At 41.6% G+C, this 24991-nt stretch overlaps 1 protein-coding gene across 3 annotated transcripts in view; it reads left to right on the top strand.

Moving 5' to 3' along the window:
* Nucleotides 1-5448: 5448 nt before the first annotated feature.
* Nucleotides 5449-24991, top strand: part of LOC137570813 (T-box transcription factor T-like) — a 37893-nt gene continuing 18350 nt past the window's right edge. For all 3 annotated transcript variants that reach the window (XM_068279521.1, XM_068279519.1, XM_068279520.1), the window contains exons 1-2: nt 5449-5654; nt 20440-20704. In XM_068279521.1, the coding sequence (XP_068135622.1) occupies nt 5449-5654; nt 20440-20704 (471 nt within the window). The remainder of the gene's footprint in view (nt 5655-20439; nt 20705-24991) is intronic.

The following is a 24991-nucleotide window of genomic DNA, read 5'->3' as shown; positions in this document are numbered from 1 at the left end:
TGCAGCAGGCACGACAAATACAATCGAGGAAAACTGCAGTGCAAATGCAGCACACTAAAGGAAACATCCCCGCGCAGTTTCCATTAGTTTGAAATGTACCTAGAAAATAACCCTCATATTTGCAGTTGCTGTTTGCAGTTCATTTCTTCCTATGTGTACAGCAGAAGGCCTGTAGCACGGCTGCCCTGGCTTCAAGCTAAGGTATTAATGAGTGGCTTGTTGCCAGCTGATGTTTTTTTGCTGCTGGAACAAATGACAATACAGCTGTATATACTGTATATACATCCAAATACTGATAAGTTTACCGCAGAAAACTATTTAATTAAAACTGGTGTATTTTACATATATGTCATCTTTCTAACTAAATTCATTTTAATTTCCCTAAAAGCTATTAAATTTGTATTTTAGTTTGTACTAAATTCAGGAAATTGCATCATGACGGAGGCTCCCCTTGTGCCTCCATCCGCCCCTGTCCTGCACTCATCAGGGAAAATTAGCTAAAAGCTACTCACCTCCACAACGGAGTCCAGCACAATGTGATCTTCCTCTCTGCTCACATGACCAGCATCACCTACTGCATGTCTGGTGTAATTATATGTCATGCAGGAGTAATGATGGTCATGTCTAGGAGAACTCATGGATGTAATCACATCTTACTTTAACACATGAACATGACTAGCAAATTAGAGACTTAGATACCTTGTGTTTGCCAGTCCACTGCAGCCATGTAGACTAATTTGAACTGAGCTAACAAGCCTTTTATTTCCCACCTGAGTACCGCTCTCAGGGACTCCACACAATTCTGAAGTGGACTAGCTTTCTCAGCTGATATTATATAAAATGGTCCTCATACATGTGTGCAAGGCTTTAGTAATGGGAAAGACTTGTTTACTGCATCAGTTAAGTGGCACTCTCTTCTGTTCACATAACATTACCAAATGAAGATTTAGGTGAAGAAAACAAGAAAACTTGAAATAGTTTGTAATATTTCATATTTTCTAATTACAGTTTTAATTTTAGTTCTCTGCACAACAAAACAAATATACTAAGAAAGAACAACTGTGATATTTGAATATAAGTTGACTTTGGAAAATTTAAAAAATTGGAGTGAAACATAATATATGGAACTGGAATCTTACATTTGCAAAAAATGTGCTTCTGGAAATGGGGGAGGAAAAAAATGTTGCTCGAGCTGCTTGTAAAGTGTTCAATGTATTATGTAATATAAAATATGGCATGTACTAAAACAGTTCTTGTTTACATAAAAATAGCTGGGTGAAGGAAATAAGTAGGTTTTTCCTATGATATTTAGTCTATCACACACACTCTTTCTAATTTTCTGCCGGCAGGATAAGGTTGAAGAGGAAAAAAGCACTAGGTGCAATTCCATTTTTGGCCACAAGATGGCCACATGATGCGGGGCTGGAACGTGTCATACGCGTGCGGCGGTTGCTATGCGACTGCATTGTCGCGTATGACACAGAAAAATTGACGCGACGGAACAAGGCCGGAAGTGAGGAGGCGGCGTTACGCCTACATAGGCGGAAGACGCCGGATGCTCCACACTAGAAGCCAATGAGTGCGCAGCACACCGCGGATGGGAGAGGCCCGCAAGTTAAGATGTTTGTGGGCACCAGAAACGGTATTAAAGAGACACTGAAGCGAGAATAAATCTTGCTTCTTGTCTCATAGTCAGCAGGGGCATGTGCTATCCCGCGGTTAAACGAGGGTACCTGACCCCCCAACCCCCCCCCGCCCCCCTGCAAAATCTACGACTAACTTGGTCGTAGATTTTGCTGCTCTTGAGACAGGGCTAACGGCTGCAGCCCTGCCTCTCAGCGCCGTTTATCAGCGGCGCATCGCCGCCTCTCCCCTGCCCCTCTCAGCGAAGGAGAGGACAGACGCGCTTGAGGCAGGGCTGCGGCGGTTAGTCCTACCTTTATCCGGAAGAGGGGATGCGCTGCTCGGAGGGGATTTCGGGGGGTAAGGAACCCCCGTTTAGCCGCGGGATAGCGGCGTTTTAGCAGGGGCACACTTTAAGACTCTCTTTAAGCCGCTCTGATGAGGCCCAAAAATGACTTATGGGCGAAACGGCTGTAAGGGCGACCAACCTAGAATCACCCTAGTGCCACTCTTCTCTGCCTAGTCCATGACCTGCCAAAACAATTGATCACGCAAGTATACCTGCACTGCTCCTCTGTCGCTCCTCGCATGCTTCCTTGCTTTTCTTCAAGCTGAGATATGATGCTATGTGATGGTGAGACTGTTCACAAAAGGGTCACAAGTTTGCCGAATGGCATAGATGTGATGAGTGTCAGGTTCCAATAAAGTTTGCCTGCCATTTTTTCCTCCTCTTTTTGATAAGTTGACTTTGTGTATAAGTCAACCCTAATATTTTACCCTCTAAAGCTGGAATTTTTTTAAATGATTCAAGTAAAAATCTATCCAGCAAAGTTAATGGCTGCACTTGGGGACTAGGATTGTTTAATGGCTACACTGCATAAAGTATTGTAGCCATGTGATGAGGGGGATAGAAAGAGGCAGCCACATTTTGGTTGGTGGTGTTGAGTGGGAGGGGTTAAGTACACTCGTGACTTTAGCGCTGCTGGGAGGGGTAGAGAGTATGACGCCCGCCCCTAATCTTGGCTATAGGGCAAGAAATTTATAAGGCAACCCCCACACTGTGAATCAGCCCTAAATTCCTGGACTTATAGTAAAGTATACTGTACATTTGACATTCCTTTAAAAGAAAAAATCCCTTTATTTAGTGCATTTCTTTTTGGTAAATTTTATAAACAGTTTTTTTTTGTTTCAATTGCACCTTTTTTGTTGTTGTTTTTTTAATATCACCTGCATTTGGAACCTTTAAAGAGGAGCTGTTAGGTATAAGGTCTCAGAGAAAAAAAACACATATATCAGAAGCTAAATATTGGCTGTACTTACATTACATATGCATTTCACTGTCCATGTTTGGATTTCACAGAATTTTTATATAGTACTTGCAGAGAATGATGCTCCTGACAGCTCATGGCAGGTTCCATGTTTGTCTGTCTTGTATGAAGCCAATTGTGATGTCATATCCTCCCTTTGCTTGCTTCCTGATGATTCGACTCACAAAAAAGATCAGGATCAAAGATCCTTATGGTTTATGATCAGGACAACACTACTGTGCAGTGAATATTAATTAGCCATGTGGCTAGGAACAATAGCAGACTCTGCAGTATACTCTAACGAAACATGTGCCCTGTGAACAGCACATTGATTTTTCAGTGTTGTGAGCTGGGCTGCAAGTTACAAGCTGCTGTAACATGAGCCTGTAACTTCTCACTGTGAAAGCAGCCTTAGGGCGGGATAGGGAAATGAAGGGGAGGACCAAGGGAGTGCAGTGGGGAGAAGAAGCAGCCCCAGAATGCTTTGCAGTATCTGTTATGCGGCCTGCCAGCCTCCTTAGGAGCTTGGGAATAAAGAGCCTTGCTGTTCAGCAAACGACAAAGTAAGAGAGATTTTTAACTTCAGTATTGCCTTTTTGGCTTTCTTCTAAACTGTTTAACACAGGAGAATAGAGGTTTAAATTAGCTTTTGAAGCCTGACAGTTACTCTTTAAGGGTATTAACTCACCGAGGTGTTAGTATCTGTGTTTATAATCCGTTTTAACAGCGTAACCAAGCAGCTTGGGGTGACCCAAACCACTAGGAATGTATAGGGGATAAAATAGACCAAAAAGCCCTCCTATCAAAAAAGCAATGCTTGGTATAATTTGCCACCCTAAAACAGAAGGAAACTTGCAATAATTCAGCTATAAGTGAACATTTATGGTTACCCACAATGCACCACTACTGAATATGCAAATGATCAATTTTAAAAACCGTATGTAGTGCTGGACCAATGCTACTTATAATTTCATCATATGGTTTGAATGCATGGAAGCTTGTCTGCTAGATCACAACCATAGATTGAAGGTAGGCTAAGAAATGCATTCCCCCCCCCTCCCCCCATACACATACACACACACATACACGCACACTCCCCCACCAACCCAGAGTCCTGCTCCTGATTTTCAAGGCATTCCACTAACTCCTAGTGGTGTTGGGACAGAAAATATTCAACAGCAATAATAAATTGATGAGTGTTTAGCCACTCATCCCCCCCCCCCCCACACACACACACACACTGACTCACACACTACCAATAAATGTTTTTCAGTCCTTGGAAAGGTTTACTTCCTGTCAAGAGAGGATGCAGGGGAAATAATTCCAGATGAGGACGCAGACAATATTAAACTTTTTTACACTGTCTAAATCTGAAATAAAAACTGTTTAACTGATCTCTATAGGGATTTTGTCTAACTTAAAGATTGTGTAAGTGCCTACTAGACAGGTTTTATCTTCTAGTGTCGATAAAAACCAATTCAAGTGGTCCAGAAATTATTCTGAATACTGAATTCTTTCACATGGCGGAATGATGAAAAAACACTCTAAAACATTGGTTACAAAAAGTAAACCATGATTTCCTACTGAGTTATTCATATCTGTAAAATATTACCTCATTTGTGACAATAATACAGCGAACTCTGACAATATTTTCTCTTTTTAAGTATTGGATCATTCAATACATTTCCGTGGTCTTCCATGTACTTCATTGAAGCCAGGTAGGAACAAACATTTAAGCACTTACATACATTCTAATTTAAAGGACCTCTGTCGCGAAAATCTTACAATTTAAAATATATGTAAACATATACAAATAAGAAATAGGTTTTTTCCAGAGTAAAATGAACCATACATTTCTTTTCTCCTATGTTGCTGTCTCTTACAGTAAGTAGTAGAAATCTGACAGAACCGACAGGTTTTGGTCTAACCCATCTCCTCATGGAGGATTCTCAGGGTTTTCTTGATTTTCAAAAGCACTTTTTGAATGGCAGTTGCTCTGTCCAACTGCCAAAAAGTGTGCAGCGAGCATGGAGGCTGGCCAGCATCTTTGTATAAATCTTTTTCAAGGAGTGTCTTTATAAAGAATAAAGGCTATGCTGAGAATCCCCTATGGAGAGATGGACTAGCCCAAAACCTGTTGGTAATGTCACATTTCAACTGCCTACTGTAAGTGACAGCAACCTAGGGGAAAAGTAATTTATAGCTCATTTTACTCTGGAAGAAACATGCTTCTTATTCGTATGTGTTCACATATATTTAAAATGTTTAAGATTTTTGCGACAGTGGTCCTTTAATAAAGTAAATAACGTCCTGCAACGTTTCTGAAAACAGAAGACCATTTGCTGCCCAATCATGCAAAATGATTTACATCACCATTTACCAATCGTAATGCTCTGAAGGACAGGTGATGACCTGTATGGCATCAGTTTGATCTACAGCAGAACTTTAAACCCTGAGGTCTTGTGGATTGTTGGAGGATGGTAGATGTTAGTGTTGTCATTGCATTTAGCACTTAAACATGAGTACCAGTGAAACAGAAAGTTGTTGCAAGGACGTGGTGAGCAGGATGGATCATCTTCTCACAGCTGTTGAGAATGAGCTGCAGGCTGGCAGTGAGAAGGGAGACCCCACAGAAAGGGAACTGAAAGTTACTTTGGAGGAAGCGGAATTGTGGATAAGATTCAAAGAACTTACAAATGAAATGATAGTGACAAAGAATGGAAGGTGAGTGTAATTCTCTACTTACTTATTCTATACTTTATAATGGCTATAGCAGAGCACTGAATGCCAGAAAACAAGCCAATTTATATGTCCCAGTAATACTTGTCTACACAGTCAGCTCTAAAGACATAAATGGGGACCGAATCGTAATACAGTGCAGCTTGCTTAGCACAACTGAGTGGGCATATCTGTCAAAATGTTATTTATAACTCTGCCCACCATTCTCTGTTGTGTACAGATTCCTGTGGCTCGCATTTATATATTCAATTACAGGTCCTTTATGTGTGTATAAGCTGTATGAAACTGGAAAGGAAGTGAAAGGAAAAAGTGTGACTGCTGATTTAAGGTACAATTGAAGAGAGATGTAAATGGAGGCTGCCATATTTATTTCCTTTTAAGCAATACCAGCTACTTGGCTAACATGCTGATCATCTGCCTCTAATAATTTTAGCCATAGACCCTGAACAAGCATATGCAGATCAGGGGTTTCTGACATTGTCAGATCTGACAAGATTAGCTGCATGCTTGTTTCTTGTGTTATTCAGACACTACTGTAGCCAAATAGATCAGCAGGACTGTCAAGCAACTGGTATTAAATAATAAATAATAATAAAAGGAAATATATATGGCTGCATCCATATTCTTCTCACTTTGGTTGTCCTTTAAGATGCCCTTTGCTTTGTTTTGCCATTATGTGGCTGACTAATAGCTAAACTGACTAATAGCATAACTAATTTAATCCTCTGTTACTTCAGGAATATCATACTGCAATATTCTGCTTGTAGCAGTTTCAGAAGCCTTTGGATGTATAAGTATCAGGGATTAGATTTTCATAAATCTGCATATAACCTTTTGTGTTGTTTTTTTTTGCTATCCAAAATACTTTAGTGCAGATAATTAATATGTGGGCATATCTTGAAGGCAGCACAAATATTACTTCCAGTTGACTAATTCTACCTACACACTGTGCAACTTCCTGTCAGACCGATTACAGGCGTAATAATCTGAAATAATCTTGTTATTGATCGGGATCAGTTTGGACATGTACACGCAATGCATCTTCCCATCAGATTTCTCATCAATCTGACAGGAAATTATATCATGTGTACCAAGCATTAAGTCGCAAACTACTGTACTGAAACCAGCCATGCTCATGTTAGTTGCAGCACAAGCCAAAAGTAGTTTGAGTGTGGCTAGTGTTAGTGTGTATTCACACTGTAAGGTACATTGCACAACAATACCACATATGTTCATATCATTCTCTATATTATAACATATCACATGATTTTAACGCACTGTCTACATTGTGTTTCAGGATAACACATGTAGAAATGTGAGCATTCCGTAGTTATCTACCACACTATGAAATAACGTACCCATTGTAGTGCACATAGTATGTTTGTGTTTTGCGTGTATTATGACCTGTGTTTTATGTAATGCACATACTGTATTTTGTATTGCATGCTGTTGGTTATTCTGACAGAATCAGTCCCACAGCACCACTGATGCGTAGATGTGAACAATATCAAACAAACAAGTATAATTTTTTTATAATCTTGGTCTTGAAAATTAAACAATTCAAAGAAATCAAAAAGAAATGAGTGTTTATAATTGTTATTTATTTTTTTGTTTGTTTGTTTCAAACAGCTCTCTCTTATTCTTAGAGGATCCCACCATGGTTGTTTGATGTGCTTCCTGAACTCAGTGTTCTTGTTTAGCAATCAGCTGATATATGTCACAGTTTTCTCTTCAGTCATGCATTCATGACACCACCCATATAACAATAGGTTTATGAAGATATGATACCATTAAAGAGGAACTGTCGCGCAAATCTTAACATTTAAAACACATACAATTAGATAGTACATTTCTTCCAGAGTAAAATGAGGCATAAATTATTTTTTTCCTATGTTGCTGTCACTTACAGTAAGTAGTAGAAATCTGACATTACCGACAGAGTAGAGTAGACATCTTCTCATAGGGGGGTTCTCTGGGTTATTTTTAAAAGCACTTAGTGAATAGCAGTGTGCAGCGAGCAGGGAGGCTGGACAGCATCTTTGTATTAATCAGGGAATGTCTTTAGAAAGAATAAAGGCCATGCTGAGAATCCAACATGAAGAGATGGACTAGCCCAAAACCTGTCTGTAATGTCAGATTTCTACTACCTAATGTAAGGGCCCGTTTCCACTAGCGCAGAATCCGGGCCGAATCCGCAGAGTTTCCCCGCAGGCAAATCGCGAGGGGAAACTCTGCCATAGGACACAATGGTGCCGCCGGCCGAATTGCTTACCTTAGCAATTTGGCCGACATTGCCATCAGTTTTCGTGCAGGAGGCTGCGATTCCCATAGCCATGCATGGCGCGGCTTACAGGATTAGTCAGCTTTCCCGCTGACCAGGAAGTGACGCCGCGGGTTTCGCAGCTGCACGGGTTGGCTGGTGGAAACGGGCCCTTAGTGACAGAAACATAGGAGAAAAGTCATGTATGGCTCATTTTACTCTGGGAGAAATATACTTCTTATTTGTATGTGTTTTAAATTTTCAGATTTTCGTGACAGTTCCTCTTTAAGGAGCCTATGCAGTAAATGAGACACCTCACAACTTACTCTTTAATTACAGACTGTCAGGACCTAAACAATTAAAATAAAAAACTGGTGATACATACTACACCTGTTCATGATAAAACTTCAGAAATCTACATTTTAAGAGTAGGGTTTCAGTTTCTTCCAACTATGTAACTATGTTAGGTTCTCCTAAAGGTTAAATATTTGTATCTTCTTTTTGTGATAGTGATCGATGAACAGCCACCCATCTTACAAAATCATTAGCCCGAATGAGTTAATTTTTTAAATATTTCCTATCTTTTTTTTTATACAGTGTAGAAAAAAAAATTCAGCACCTAGGAAAAAAAACTTACTTTTAATATCACGTTTTTCACCTTATTTGTACAATTCATTTGTGTGCTCTGTGCTTAAAAAGTATATATGAAACAATTAAGAAAGGCACCATACATATTTGTTCAAGGGAAAACCTTGCCAATTTTGGCATCTACCTACTTACATTTTTGCATACAAAATATACTGTACACGTGTATGTAAGGACTTGAATCATTATTAGTATTTTAAGTTCAACCTTCACAAAGCAGATCATTTACAGTTTGTGTTTATCAACATTGCTTAGTGAGAATACTGAATACCACTATCCCAGCTCTCTGCTTTGTAGAGTACACAGACTGACCCCTATGGTCCAGTTTACTACGTTCCATATAAGACAACAGAAATTGTTATCCTTGCATCATTGACTGATTGTTTATTGCTTCCCTCTGCTTGCATCATTTTTTCACTGCTGGCTAAATTTAATGATTCCTTTTTATTTATTTCTTTTTCTTTTTCTCTGCAAATCAAATGAGCAATTTTTCCCTGTAAAAGCCAAACCATAAGCATGTATGTATATTTATATTAATACATTAGTAAAATTATAATTGCAAAAAATAAATATTTAGTTAGGTGAGTTGATATTTCAGATAAATATTTTCACAAATTTAATGCTAGTTCAATATATTAAGGACTAGCTGACCTAAGCCCGTTTAAAAACGAGCTCTACGTCTGTCACCGCAGCAGCATTACAGTGTGCATGTGCGCGCCGTCCACCGTGCCACACAGGGAAAATATATAACGAGATTACTGTTTTTCCTCTGCTTAAATTAATAGGGGCTTGTAAGTAATGTAATATTACCGATATTCTACTATTGGTACAATAGTACTACAATAGTACTACAATACAGTAATACTACAATAGTACAATATCTGTAGTTTTTACCAATTTTTTACTAACACCTAACCCTATTCTAACACAAGCCCTCCCTCTACCGATGCCAACCCCTAACTAACCCCCCTGCTGCATTATCCGCCAACATTCATCACTAAACCCAAGCCTATTCTCCCGCTCACACTAATACTTCCTCTTTCCTCTCCCGATGCCTAACACTAATCTACCCCCCTGCTGCAATCTCTACTGTATGAGCGCTAAAAACGTTCTCTCCTTTGCTATTTATTGACAAGACAAGACAAGAAACATTTATATCGCGCTTTTCTCCTGGCGGACTCAAAGCGTGCCAGATGCCTAATCACATTATTTATCAGGTGCGGAGTGTGCCAGAATAGTCGCGACTAACCAGATTATACCAGAGCGCAGCCGTTGCCCAAATTACTGACTTCAGCTTTTGTGCACCTTTCTTCATCTGATAATTATATTTTACTAAAAAGAAATGTGGTAATATCAGCTAAAATCAGACTATGGGCTTGATTCACAAAAGAGTGCTAACTGTTAGCATGGCCGTTTTCGTGCTAATCTTTGCATTGCACGCGCTCGCGAATTTTTGCACGAAAACGATATCGATTTTGTGCGAAAATTCTTGTTTGCGCGCGACAACCGTTATCGTTTCACGCGAAAATTCGCAATCACGTGCAATGCGAAAACTCGCGCGAAAACGGCCGTGCTAACAGTTAGCACTCTTTTGTGAATCAAGCCCTATATGTGTGAACTGGCATTCCTGTACATATGCTTGTAAAGCGACATATTCAGCATTATTTTCTATCCATGGATACATGCAAGGAAACAAATACAGGATATGTTAAATAATTACTTTTCTTTTTATTTTATATTATTTACAGGCTTACAATTCAAAAATAAGAAGTACAAGTAATTCATTTTTATAGCAGTAATTGTCTGTGAAAAGAAAATGTTGCTAAATATTTATTTGCAGCATGGCATAGCTGGATAGTGTAATGGCTAAAGGGATACTGTAGGGGGGTCGGGGGAAAATGAGTTGAACTTACCCGGGGCCTCTAATGGTCCCCCGCATACATCCTGTGCCCGCGCAGCCACTCACCAATGCTCCGGCCCCGCCTTTGGTTCACTTCTGTAATTTCAGACTTTAAAGTCTGAAAACCACTGCGCCTGTGTTGCCGTGTCCTCACTTTCCCTGATGTCATCAGGAGCGCACGGCGCAGTCACAGACCGTACTGGGCCTGCGCAGTACGCTCCTGGTGCCATCAGCGGGAGTCAAAACACGGCAACGCAGGCGCAGTGGTTTTTAGACTTTAAAGTCTGAAATTCCAGAAGTGAACCAGAGGCGGGCCCGGAGCATTGGGGAGTGGCTGCGTGGGCACAGGATGTCTGTGGGGGACCATTAGAAGCCCTGGGTAACTTCAACTCATTTTCCCCCGACCCCTACAATATCCCTTTAAGGGCTCTGTCTCTGACACAGGAGACCAGGGTTTGAATCTTGGCTTTGCCTGTTCAGTAAGCCAGCACCGATTCAGTAGGAGACCTTGGGCAAGTCTCCCTAACACTGCTACTGCCTATAGAGTGTGTCCCAGTGGCTGCAGCTCTGGTGCTTTGAGTCTGCCAGGAGAAAAGTGTGATATAATATGTTCTGAGTTTGTTTGACAGCATGCACATTAGTATAATGAATAAAAAAAGGCATACAACTTACAGCAGTGCGTGTGTATATGTAATATATATATATATATATATATATATATATATATATATATATATATATATATATATATATATATATATATACCTTTTGTAAATAAAAACATTAGTAAGGTGCAACGATCCTACTGAATTCTCTCACAAGATTTTTCTCATCTCATCTACAAAATATCCTTTCAGCACCTAGCAAGTGAAAAAGTGAAGAAGTATTGCATATTTGTGCACACTCAATATTATCAAATGTAAGTTCACGTTGGACAGTTTATTTGGCTACTTTTTTGCTTGCTGGGGGCTGGAAGGTATTTAAGGTGCAAAAATATCTTCTGTGAGGGCTGGTGCACACCGAACGGCGTCTTCAGCGGCTGCGGATACGCTTGGTCAATGTATCTCAATGGGCTGGTGCACACCAGAGCGGGAGGCGTTTTGCAGAAACGCATACTCCCGGGGTGAGGCATTTTTTGGATTGTGGATGCGTTTCTGCCTCAATGTTAAGTATAGGAAAAACGCAAACCGCTCTTAAAAACGGCAGTTCAGAGCGGTTTTGCAGGCGTTTTTTTTTTTACAGAAGCTGTTCAGTAACAGCTTTACTGTAACAATATCTGAAATCTACTACACCAAAACCGCTACACAAAACTGCAAAATGCTAGCTGAAATGCTACAGAAAAATAACAAAAAGCGTTTCAAAATCTGCTTGCATTTTGCGGATCTGCTAGCGGGTTTTGGTGTGCACCGGGCCTATGAGAGGAAAGTGTATTAAATCAAAACCAATAATTATTAGATTGATCGGGTTTACAACTCCTGCCTGGGTCAAAATGGACCATAGCAATGACTGCTGAGGGAATAGTGAATTCATTTCATGATTCCAGTTGTGTGCACACCTGCAATTCAAAGGGTATTACTTTCACACTATGGGGTGCATTCACTAAACTACATTAAAATGTATGTGCTCATATAGGGCACATAAATTGTAATGTAGGTTACGCAAATTACCTAACACGCTATGCAAATTACCTAACACATTATGCAATTTACAGAACTCGCATTTTACAGTATATACATCACAAATAGCATAATACACGCTATACAGCCATACATGCAATGTTTGTAGAATGCGAATTATGCAAATTGCATAATGTGCACTTTGTAATTTGGTAAATGTCTATTACATATTTGTGTGATGTCTGTGCACATAAAGTTTAAATTAGCTCAGTGAAGATAACAAAATTCCCACTGTGTGCACACAAAGGGCTCGATTCACAAAGCGGTGCTAACCCAGTTAGAGACTTTAGGCGTGATAACCATTGCACCACGCTGGTGAAAAGCCAGTTTAGGCGTGATAAGTTTAGGCGTGATAAGTTTAGGCATGATAAGTTTAGGCATGCTAAGTTTAGATAAGTTTAGATCGCGTGCAAAGTCCCGAACGCAAAGCAGCGCCATTTAACTCTATGTGAAGTGCACCAGAATTTGCTAGCGCAAAACTTTTGATCAGCTGTGCACTGCGATGCTAACCCAGTTGGTGCCTAACCTTCCTGGCGGTAAGCCCGAGCTGAGCTCGGGCTATGCCGCGCAGGAGGATTTCTCAGGCCCTACTGGGCCGATTTGCTTACTTTTTTTTTTTTGCAACACGCAGCTAGCACTTTGCTCCGTGCTGGATCGCCGCTGATCGCCACGCTGTGCCACCCTCCCCCCCAGACCCCTCAGCGCTGCCTGGCCAATCAGTGCCAGGCACTCAGCGCTGCCTGGCCAATCAGTGCCAGGCAGCGCTGAGGGGTGGATCGGGACTCCCTTAGACGTCACGACGTCCATGACGTCATCCCACCCCGTCGCCATGGCGATGGGGGAAGCCCTTCAGGAAATCCCGTTCTTTGAACGGGATTTCCTGATCAAAGATCGCCGGAGGCGATCGAAGCGGGCGAGGGGATGCCATTGTACAGCGGCTATCATGTGGCGAGCCCCAGGCTCGCTACATGATTTAAAAAAAACAAACATTTTTTTAAAAATAGTGCTGCACTGCTCCCTGGCGGTTACTAATAGGGTCAGGAGGGTTAAACTTATCACGCCTAAACTTATCACACCTAAACTTATCATGCCTAAACTGAGTTTAGGCGTGATAAAGGGCTTTTCACCAGCGTGCTAACTGTTAACACTGCTTTGTGAATCAGGCCCAATATGTGTATGTTATTTCGTAGCATCGTCAATTGCTATGAAATGTGCCCCTTTTTTGCACGTTATCAAGAAAGGCACCGTAAAGGCATGTAATGCTGGGAACACACGTTACGTTTTTTTCACCCGATTTCCCGTGTGATCGATAGTACGAATCGAATCTCAATAAAATATCAACAGTAAATTTATCAGCCGCCTGCTACACACGTGTACGTTTTCTGTTCCGTTTTTACTATGTTCTCGACTAATTATGCCCACTATTGATGACACTGCACTCTGATATTGCCCCTTGAATGCCTCTATATTATCTATATCATACACATAATAGAGCCGCTTCATTGATCGCACCAAAACACGATAAGATAGTAGTCATTTCAACCGTTTATTTTCAACATGTAGATACTATTTCGATTGAGAACACACTCCATTCTGCCCATAAAATCGCTCAAGTGTGCTGAAAAATGCTTCCGACTTTGGTTGCGAATCGATTCGTACTATCGATCGTATGGGAAATCAGGTGAAAAAACGTAACGTGTGTTCCCAGCATTAGGTTAACAGAATCTGTTACAACACATATATGTAAACCTGCATAGAAAATTGTATGGGCTGTGAGTTCACATGTGGTTACATACTGTGTGAAAGCACCTATAGTGATGTGCTTTGTGAGTACTGTAATGCCTATTCTTATACAATCAGTTAAAACTGTCAACTTGTGTTAGCTACCAAAGACAAGTTTTTTATGGGGCAGTTTGTGTTCCATGCACATCAGTAATTCTCAATTTACTGTCAAATGTGTCTTAACAATATCATATTGTGCTTTTTAAAGGAGAAAGTTATTGCTTTTAGCTTTTTCACCTTAATATGGACATTGTATACTTAAACTGCTTTACAGCCTTTTTACAAACAGCCAATGTTGTCTAGATGACAACAGCTTTTTTTCCCCACTGCACTAATTCAATCTGCTTATTACCGTATATTGGTGAGATATGGCATACAGTCTCATGCAGCAAAATCAAAGGCAGTTGGATAACTCCTTTTGGTTTCCGAAGCATGTTTTCTTTGAGATCTCATCGATACTAGAAAACATATTAAGGTGCTCATCAACAATACAATCTTGATTGTGCAATCTTGCCACCACTATGAAATAAGAGACACTACTGATATTTTCTGTTTAAAGTGTATTCACTCTGGTTACCCTTCTACTACATAGATTTGTTAAGAAGCTACAAACAAGACTGTATCCTCCAAGAGCACCTTAAAACGTCAATGTACTTAAAGCGCACCTGAAGGGAAAAGTAATATGATAAGATAAACATATTTATGTATAGTACTAGCCCTACTAAGACATTTTCTGAACTCCCCATCCGTTTTCCAATACAGCAAGTCAAAAATCAGTAGTTATGTATGCAAAAAAGCTTGTTGATAGCTTGTAGAAAATTCAGATGTTCCTAAACAGTTAAATAGAAACTAAAAAAGCTGAGTCAGGGCTTGTTCACGCTGCAGGCATTTTCCGCTTTTCTTTTGCCCGCCTGTGGTTTTTCAAAACGCCCCCGAACGCGTGGCCAACGAATTTCTATGAGAAGGTTCATATCAGTGCAGGTCGTGCGCAAAGCGGCTAGGAAAGCCATGCGTGTTCCATTTTCGGGGGCAATTCCACCTCAATGGAAGGTATAGGAAAATCGGCGAACGCGTACAAAAAACGCGCATTACGGCGATTGCGCTCACGTTTTTAAGAATAAATACATTGTATTTATTCTTTTTCGGGTCAAAGAGTTCAGACTTGCGTCAGGGAGTGAATTACCAAACTGTTCGGAAAAAAACACTTAGAAAACCGCTAAGCACAAAAAGAATTGCCCACCCAAGCACCGGGAATTAAAAAAAAGACGCCTCAAAAAAACCCCAACGCGGACAGACACGCGAAAGGAACGCAATGTGAACAAGGCCAAAGAGAGAGATAAGGATTCTAATGAGGTTTTACTGCAGGAACGTTTAAAGGGTCATTATGTCTGTATATATTTCAACTAAACAAGGCAGAGTATGTATTCCAAACAGCAGCAGTGACAGTCTGATGCATCTTATAATGTAATATGAAAATAAAAATATTAGGCTCATTCCTATGTTAATAATATTGTATTTATCATTGGCACTACACATACAGTTAATTATCTCATAAGTTTATTTTCACTTCACTTCAGGATCACTTCAAGATAACATGAGTTTCTAAACAAAGGACAAATGTTTTTTTAACCTATAAAACTAATATGTTAATGCTGATTACATAAAACTATTACCAATAAATAATAATAAAATAAGAAAGAAGTAATACCAAATATGTTTAGTTAGTGATTACCATATGTGCCTTTCCAAAACAACAGAAAAGAAAAATTCAAATGTACAGCTTATGCAAAAAAGTAACCCAAAGTTTAGGTGCTTCAACTGTTACACACGAGAAGTCCTCCTGATCTAATCTGAAAATTCACTTGTTCAGCTGGGGTAAAATGTGAAAAGACTCACAGCAGGGAAATGTTTACTATGACCACACGCACAGTAATGGGACTGTAGGCAACACTGCAATTCATATCTTAAAATATATACATCTAATTATAATAACGGACACAAGACACTCCAAGCTGGCTTTTAAAGGCCGTGGCCATCTTTATTCGTATTAACTTAAAATTAAAGATTAATTGAGGTCAATAAAACCAACTTTATTAAAACATAAATATATAAATACATGTAACTCAGATGCATATCTTACTACCACAGTCCAGATATGTTTAACAAAGACCCCAATCACCACTGTTCGCACCTCCAGGCGTAACTGATGAATGAAGGTTGGCCACGACGTCCCGCAGAAGTGGAGGGCGGGGAGCTCACCTTCTGTCACCTCTGTCACCCACAGAGGTGACAGGCAGCTAATAGCAGGACAGACCCTACTTATATATTCCTTACTCTCTCCTGATTGGCCCAGGTAATCTTCCCTGACCCCCAGCAACACCTGGCAGAAATATCTTCACCTGCCTGCCGACCAATCACAGACCTTTGTGACCTGACTGACATTTTTTTTAATCTTGCACCAAATGCCAGCCAATCACCAGACACTTTACCTCAGAGAGGGACATTACAAAGCTCTCTATGACAGATAATGGACATCTCTAAGTTAACCTACTGAATTGACTCTTGCAGGTTGCCACAGACTAATGTAAGACCTGCTTTAATATTAGGCCCTATTTTATGATGCAAAGTAACCCTAAGCAGCCATTTAAAAGTCATATTTTGCAGTGTTGTTATGTGAGTGAATTATTTGGATGCTTAGGTTTACAACTTTGAACAAATCACTTTATTTCAGTGATTAATACATCCTAGTGATTCTTCATCCTATGGATCCCCAACATGCACCATGTTATATATAATCATATTTTTCATCAAATAAACAAGTATTGCTAAGTATAGAAAACTTCTGTTTTAGGGTGCCACTCTAACTATATTAAAGTATGTTTTCTATATATTGAAAATGCAAAAGAATAACAGATATTTTAGTGGTGCTTATTCAGACCACTGTTGTGTTGTAGTGCTTTGAAAGATTTTCTTCATGTGACATTTTAGTACATTGACTTTTCCCTTTTTTTTTCAATGCCTGGGGTGATCGTTTCTTCTAGGAGAACGTGATAACTTTGTAATTTTTTTAATTGGCTGGTCTCTGCAAAAGAGTACAAAATAAAGTGTAAGAAGATAGTCAGTCGCAGCACCTCCCATACTGTGTGCACACTGCACAATGACATCCTTTCAAACACACTCTACCCTGCTGGAAAGGAGGTGCTGGGTGAAAGAAGACAAGGTACTTGAGAGGGCCGGAGGCAGTGGATTAGGTCACTTGGGCACTGGATCAACTGGCATCTAATAGATGCCATTGCAATTCATTGGTATTTGGACACCCGGGCGATGAGTTGGGCACCAGATGTAAAGGTAAGATAAAAGAGGCACTAATTGTTGCAAAAGAAGGTACCTTTAATCCACGGTGGTAGGATACATTGGGGTGTACAGTGGGGGTGAGGGAGACCTCCCTCACCCCCACTGTACACCCCGATGTATCCTACCACCGTGGATTAAAGGTACCTTCTTTTGCAACAATTAGTGCCTCTTTTTTCCTATCTTCAGCATATGCATGCTTGCCTCTGAGTGCACAATTGGATACGAAGTACATAATCCGGTGAAGCCAGAAATTCTTTGGTCAGCATCTAGTGCCAGGCTTTTTCTTCTCACCATAAGATGTAAAGGTAAGATGTAAAGCTGATTTACTACTAGATAGGGAATAGTGATTGCAGCCAATCGTCTATCTGTAGATGATCGGTGTAACGATTGGTGTAGCACACAGACGTCTGATTATTGTGTGATCTGCAGAATCACCAATAATACAGACTCTATACCCGATTATGTGGTGATTATTATTATTATTTATTGTATTTATAAAGCGCCAACATATGACGCAGCGCTGGACATTACTTAAAGTTACAGACAATATTTAGGGGTGACATACAGCAATATGACAATACAGGAATACAAGAAAACCAGATCACACAGCACAGTATTAGTACAAGGTAATGCTTAGTCAGTCACTGGATGAAGCATGGAGATTAGGCAAGTTAGGTTCACTCAAATGCATGGAATGGGTTCACAGTAATGGAGGTGCCAGATCAGGTAGGACACAAAAGGAGGAGGACCCTGCCCAAAGGCTTACAATCTAGAGGACAAGAAAACCAGTGATTGGTGATCTGCAGTATCACCAATAATGCAAGTATAGACAGCTGAGAAACAGAGGTGTAAAGTGTTTGGTGCAACAGTAGATTAAATGGATAGATCTCACCAGAGAAGCTGGTGAGTACTATCTGAAACAACAGTGCTAGACCTCACCAGGGGAGCTCGTGGGTACTAGCTGCAACAACAGTAGAATAAATAATAGGTCTTACCAGAGAAGCTGGTAAAGTACTAACAACAAAGTTTGGCTAAACCTTACCAGGGGAGCTGGTAAGGTACTATCAGCACAAGCGACTGAATAGTTTAACTAGACCTTACCAGAGGAGCTGGTAAGGTACTATCAGTCACAGGAGCTGTATCACTGAAACTAAACCTCACCAGAGGAGCTGGTGGGTATTTTAATCAATAGAGCACCTCACCAGTGGCAAGGGCCCACTGGTGAGTAGAGAGGTCAGACAGGCAAGGTTTGGCAACTGAGAGGCGAATACAGTACAGAAACGTGAGGCAGAAGAATAGTGAGTTATCAGGCAGAGGTTCAGCAACTAAGGTCAGATGGGCAGAAGTGCAGAATCGATGAGCAATAGCAAGGTCAGAGTATAGCCAGAATCATGCGCAGGTAATCAGTAATACAATAACAATAGTCCTAGTCTTGTGTGAAATCCCTGGTTTCCTCCCAGATCAAAGCACACCGGATACTAGTCTAAAGTCTGAGCGCGAACACGAGTGTATTCGCAACAGCAGAAAAGTTGCAAATGAACAGTGAAGGCTTAAGAAGCTGAGGAGAGCTCACAGCCGCGCCCCTTATCAATCAGCCAATCCGAGCGGCGTGAGTCACCTCTGACGTCAGCCGACCGGCAGGTCAGCTGACGCACCTTCTTCCAGCATAAAGGTCCTGTCTCCACGCGCGCCCGCACGATACAGCGACCCTATGAGCACGAGACAGTACCGTTCCCGACGTGCTAGATGCCGACGGAACGGATGAGGCCTGAGAACAGGGAACAAAGGCGGCTGCGGGTATACCCTGCGTGTCCGCAGCCGCCATAGTTGCAGATGTTACAGTAGGCTACAAAAAACAAAAGTTTGGGCGCCAGAATTAGTGTTAGGTATAATGAGAGGCAGGTAAGTGTGAGGCACTAGGAGAGAGCTAGTGTTAACAACAACAAACATTTGTAAAGCGTTTTCCTCCCGTAGAACTCAAAGCGCATAAGCATGGCTCAGACCAGTAATAGGTTGATTGGTAAAGCGTTGTACAGAGGAAGAATCCTATAAGACCGGAAATGCCAGGCTAAACAGGTGGCTTTTCAGTCTGCATTTGAATAACTCCAGAAAAGGGGCTGTCTTTACTGCATGTAGTAGGGAGTTCCAATGGGTAGGGGCAGCATGACAGAAAGTTCTTTTTCCAATGGTTTTGAGGTGCACTCTGGACGTGACCAAGTTTATGGAACCTGATGATCTGAGGTTGTGAGAGGTGTGGTGCAGCTTCAGCAAGTCCTTCATGTATCCAGGGTCCAAATTGTGCAGTGACTTGAATGTCAACAGTCCACTCTTGAAGAGTATTCTCCATTTTACTGGTAGCCAGTGCAGTGAATGAAGGATCGGTGTAATGTGACAGGGGGGTGGGGGGGATTAGTGTTAGGTACCAGGATGGGGGGGTTTGTGTAAAAATGGGGGCTGGGTTAGTCTGAAGTACAATATCGGTAATGTAAATTACCACTATTTTTACTAGTGGCACCATTTGGTGCCCAACTCAAATGATGCGGGCACTACATGTACTTCAGAGGCAGTGCCACCTGGATAGGGAGGCTGTTATACACATCCTTATTTTTAAAAAAAAGGATGGTTATGGGTTACAATCCCACTTTACATTCCTGGGTAGAACTGTTTCATGCTGGTGCTGCTAGCTGTTACCCCATCCACTTTGATAGTCATGCTGTGCCTTCTGGGATGAGAAGTGGCTAATCTTCAATTGAAAACTATAGAAGGAAGATTTTGCAAATGCTGCTAATCTCCCTACCTGTCCACGTTGCCTTATTGAAGGATGGCATGGCCAAGCTGCCAATCATCCTCAGAACTCCTACCCTAGCTTGCTGGGTATACATGAAAGGAGCACACAATATTAATAAATGCGTTATATTATTGTGAGCTGATGTATTTAAAGTCACAGTATTGTACCAATGGGCTTACGGCACTACCCCTTCTTCTCCCCCTTCTCTCTCACTGAGTATTCAGATGACTACATGAATCTCTGACATAAAAACAGGAAACTGCATTTATTCTAGCCATAATTAATTTTGCATTTTATATAACTAATGAAGCTATCTAAAAAATAAATGTTCTATATATGAGTAACTCGTTTTCTTTTTATTTTAGGAGAATGTTTCCTGTGCTAAAAGTAAGTGTCACTGGTCTGGACCCGAATGCAATGTACTCTTTTTTGATGGACTTTGTAACTGCAGACAACAACCGGTGGAAGTATGTGAATGGTGAGTGGGTGCCTGGAGGCAAACCTGAACCTCAGGCTCCCAGCTGTGTTTACATTCACCCCGACTCTCCCAACTTCGGAGCACACTGGATGAAGGCCCCTGTTTCATTCAGCAAAGTCAAACTCACCAATAAAATGAATGGGGAAGGACAGGTAAGGTTTAATCATTGTGCATTGTTATCATGTACTGTATGTCTTCATTCCTTTACTTTGAATGTTACATACTTCAATATCCATACAGGAAACATAAAAGTGAACATGAATAATTCTACACCAGTGGCAAGAAGAGGTCTTCCCTGGTCTGTTATTATAAAAAAAGCAGTGCTGATATGAGAACACCGAGATGGAGGTTGACCTGGAAGGGGAGGGACTTGTGCTAGCCAAAGCTTCTTCAATAAGGGAACATTATAGTACACTGGTAACGAGTCTACAAGATTTCTGTACCAAGTCTGATTTTTAAACAGATTTCTATTAAAGACACAACACCAGGGGATAAAAGTGGCAAAAGACTCATTGCAAGTGAGTCTCCTATTTCCTTATTACACACACTTAACTGGCTGATTTAATTAAAAACTTAACCCAACTCCTATTAACCACTTCAGCCCTCAGTCTTTTTCACTTTATGCATCTGAGCAATGTTCACCTCCCATTCATTAGCCTATAACTTTATCACTACTTATCACAATGAACTGATCTATATCTTGTTTTTTCCACCACCAATTAGGCTTTCTTTGGGGGGTACATTTTGCTAAGAGCTACTTTACTGTAAATGCATTTTAACAGGAAGAATAAGAAAAAAACTGAAAAAAAATCATTATTTCTCAGTTTTTGGCCATTATAGTTTTAAAATAATACATGCCTCCATAGTTAAAACCTGCGTATTGTATTTGCCCATTTGTCCCAGTTATTACACCGTTTAAATTATGTCCCTATCACAATAGTGCATTTTATAGAAATATTTCATCTTTACATTGATATTTAAAAAGTTGAGACCCTTAGGTAAATATTTATGTGTTTTTTTTATTGTAATGCTTTTTTATTTAGTAAACATTTTATTTGGGTATTTTTCGGAGGGTGGGATGTAAATAGTAATTTTTTTTAATGTAAATATATGTGTAATTTTATTTTCTTACATTTAGATGTAGTTTTTGTGAGAAACGCGGAAAAGCCGCCGCGTGCGCTCAGAGTAAGGCGGCTGTTTCCGCGTCCAACGTGGCGGTCTGCACGCGTGGGCCTACATCTGCTAGTATGGCCGAACGCGGAGAAACCGCCGCATGCCTTGATAGCGGTGCGGCGGATTCCGCGTCCAGCGTGGCGGGTGGTACGCAAGACATGTCTGGTGTGGCTGGGACCGATAGTCCACACAGGTTCAGAAGGACGCGCGCGCGCGTTGAGAGGCAGAACTTTTATGACAGCCAGAAGGGAGTCAGCTGACCAAGCCGGTCAGCTGACGATTGTACCAGTTCCCATTGGTCCAGCACTTAGGGGAGGCGCTGGAGAGCGCTGGGCTATATATACTGGGTACTGGTCATTCGCTGGTTGTCTGCCATTGCGATCACTACGTGGTAGCACTCAGACCTTATTGTCAGAATCTGTGTTATCATTCTGTTATACTTCAGACTAGTCCCAGGGTGTTGATGATCAAGGACCTCACACCCAAAGATTAGGAATCTGTGTTATCATTCTGTTATACTTCAAACTAGTTCCAGGGTGTTGATGATCAAGGACCTCACACCCAAAGATTAGGAATCTGTGTTATCATTCTGTTATACCTCAGTCTAGTTCCAGGGTGTTGATGATCAAGGACCTCACACCCAAAGATTAGGGACTTGTGTTACTATTTTGTTATACTTCAGACTAGTTCCAGGGTGTTGATGATCACGGAGCTCACACTCAAGACTAGGCATTGTTTATTATCTGTTATGACCTTCTGTTTTCCTGACCACTCTTCTGTTCACTGATTTGGTACTTCGCTATATCTGATAATCTGTTGCCAAACCCTGCTTGCCTTAGGATTACCAAATCAGCCTCCTGTCTTTGTACCTTGTATGTCAGTGTGTTGCCGACCTGGCTTGTCCGACCTTGAGAGCTATCTCCCCAGTTAGAGATAGTTCACAGATCAGTCAGTGGCATCCTTCTATTGGTGTCACTCACGCTCTGGTCCTTCCAACTCCCAGTCTGACTCCTCCCCACGGGAGAGTCTCAGGCTGTTGAAAGGTACTACTCCAGCAGTATTCCTTACTGTCTTGTACCTGTCCTCCTGGTATTGTTCTCAAAGTATTACTGTTGCACCAAACACTCATATCTCTCAGGTGTCCAGAGGTTAGTAATATATCTGATTATCGGTGATACTGTAGATCATCAATAATCAGGTATATATCTGTATTCTTGGTGATGCTGCAGATCACCAATAATCAGACCCTCTCTGTGTTACACCGATCGTTACAGTTTTACTTTTTGGCCACAAGATGGCAGCCATGAGTTTGTTTACATGACGTCACTCTAAGCGTAACATGTACGCTTAGAGGGACGTAGGGGGATGCAAGAGGCAGAAAAAGCGAGGTTTCCGAGAGAAGCTGTCGCTTTTTCTGCAGGGGAGAGGAATCAATCAGGCAGCGGATCGTTAGCCCAGGAATCAATCAATTGGGACATGGTGCCAGATGATTGATTCCTCTCTCCTGCAGAAAAAGTGACGACTTCTCTCGGAAGCCTCGCTTTTTCTGCCTCTTGCATCCCCCTACTTCCCTCTAAGCGTACATGTTACTCTTAGAGTGACGTCATGTAAACAAACTCATGGCTGAAGAGAAGTGAAAAGGTCAGCAATGCAATGTACATGGCGGTTGAAAATATGTAACCATTTTACACAGCATTAATAATACATAAGGTGAAAGAGAGTCCTGCCCACATAAACTTCATTCTTTGCGGTTAAATGGTAAGGGTAAAGCGGGATCCATTGAAAAGGGCGCTTGAGCTGCCTGTATGAAAAGGGCACCTCCATAGACATCAATGTTATTTCTGCAAATATCGGCTACCAGGTGGTGAAAAAGGGCGCCCGAGTTTTGATATAGGCTACAAGCGGGCGCCCCTTGGTAGCCCATATTTTATTTGGCTACTTTCGGCTATAGTAGGGCACCCCTTTGTAGCCCATATTTTTTTCGGCTACAAGGTTTTCGGCTGCAAGGTTTTTGATTCTGCTACAACAGGGCGCCCCTTTGTAGCCAATATTTTTTATTCGGCTACAAGGTTTAGGGGTTAGGATTAGGCATCACAAGTGGGGGGGGGGGGGGTCTTAGGGTTAAGCACCACTAGGGAGGTTTAAGGTTAGGCACCACCAAGGGGGACATAGGGTTAGGCACCCCCAGGGGAGTCTTAGGGTTAGGCACCACCTGAGTGGTCTTAGGGTTAGGCACCACCTGGGGGGTCTTAGGGTTAGGCACCACCTGGGGGGTCTTAAGGTTAGGCAGCTCCGGGGGGGTCTTTGGGTTAGGCACCACCAGGGGAGTCTTAGGTTTAGGCACCACCAGGGGAGTCTTAGGGTTAGGCACCACCAGGAGAGTCTTAGGGTTAGGCACCACCTGGGGGTCTAAGGCACCACCTGGGGGTTAGGGCTAGGGGAGGGTTCTGTGTGAGAGTAGGGAGAAGGCACCACCTGGGGAGTCTTAGGGTTAGGCACCACCTGGGGGGTCTTAAGGTCAGGCAGCTCCAGGGGGGTCTTAGGGTTAGCCACCACCAGGGGAGTCTTAGGGTTAGACACCACCAGGGGAGTCTTAGGGTTAGGCACCACCTGGGGGGGTCTAAGGGTTAGGCACCACCTAGGGGGTCTTAGGGTTAGGCACCACCTGGGAGGGTTAGGGGAGGGTTCTGTGTGAGAGTAGGGAGAAGTTAGGTCATAGTAATTACCAGGGGCTGTCTTAGGGTTAGGCACCACCAGGGAGAGGTTAAGGTTAGGCACCACCAGGGGGGTTAGGGTTAGGCACCATCAGGGGAGGGTTCTGTGTGAGAGTAGGGATAAGTTAGGTCATAGTAATCACTTTTCTCAGCTATATCTAGAGCCCTTTTATAGCCCAACAAATTTTGCCTATAACAGCATCCTTTTTAAAAACGAAAACTAGCTTTTTCGGCTACACCAGGAGCACTTTGTAGCCGAATTTGGCATATATAGGCTACACCAGGCGCCCTTTGTAGCCGAATTTGGCATATATGGGCTACACCAGGTGCTATTTGTAGCCAAATTTGGAATATATGAGCTACACCAGGCGCCCTTTTTGTAGCCGAATTTGGCATATATGGGCTACACCTTTTTTCCAGTCGCCCTTTTCAAATTGAGGCGGGGAAGCTGGTAGCATAGTGGTCAAAGGCTAGTTAAAGGGAACCTGAAGTGAGAGGAATATGGAGGCTGTCATCTTCATTTTCTAATAAACAATGCCCTACCTCTAATAC

Source organism: Hyperolius riggenbachi, chromosome 4, assembly GCF_040937935.1.
Source record: "Hyperolius riggenbachi isolate aHypRig1 chromosome 4, aHypRig1.pri, whole genome shotgun sequence".
Lineage (NCBI taxonomy): Eukaryota > Metazoa > Chordata > Amphibia > Anura > Hyperoliidae > Hyperolius > Hyperolius riggenbachi.
The sequence above is the reverse complement of the archived record's forward strand: the minus strand, read 5'-3'. Positions and strand labels throughout refer to the sequence as shown.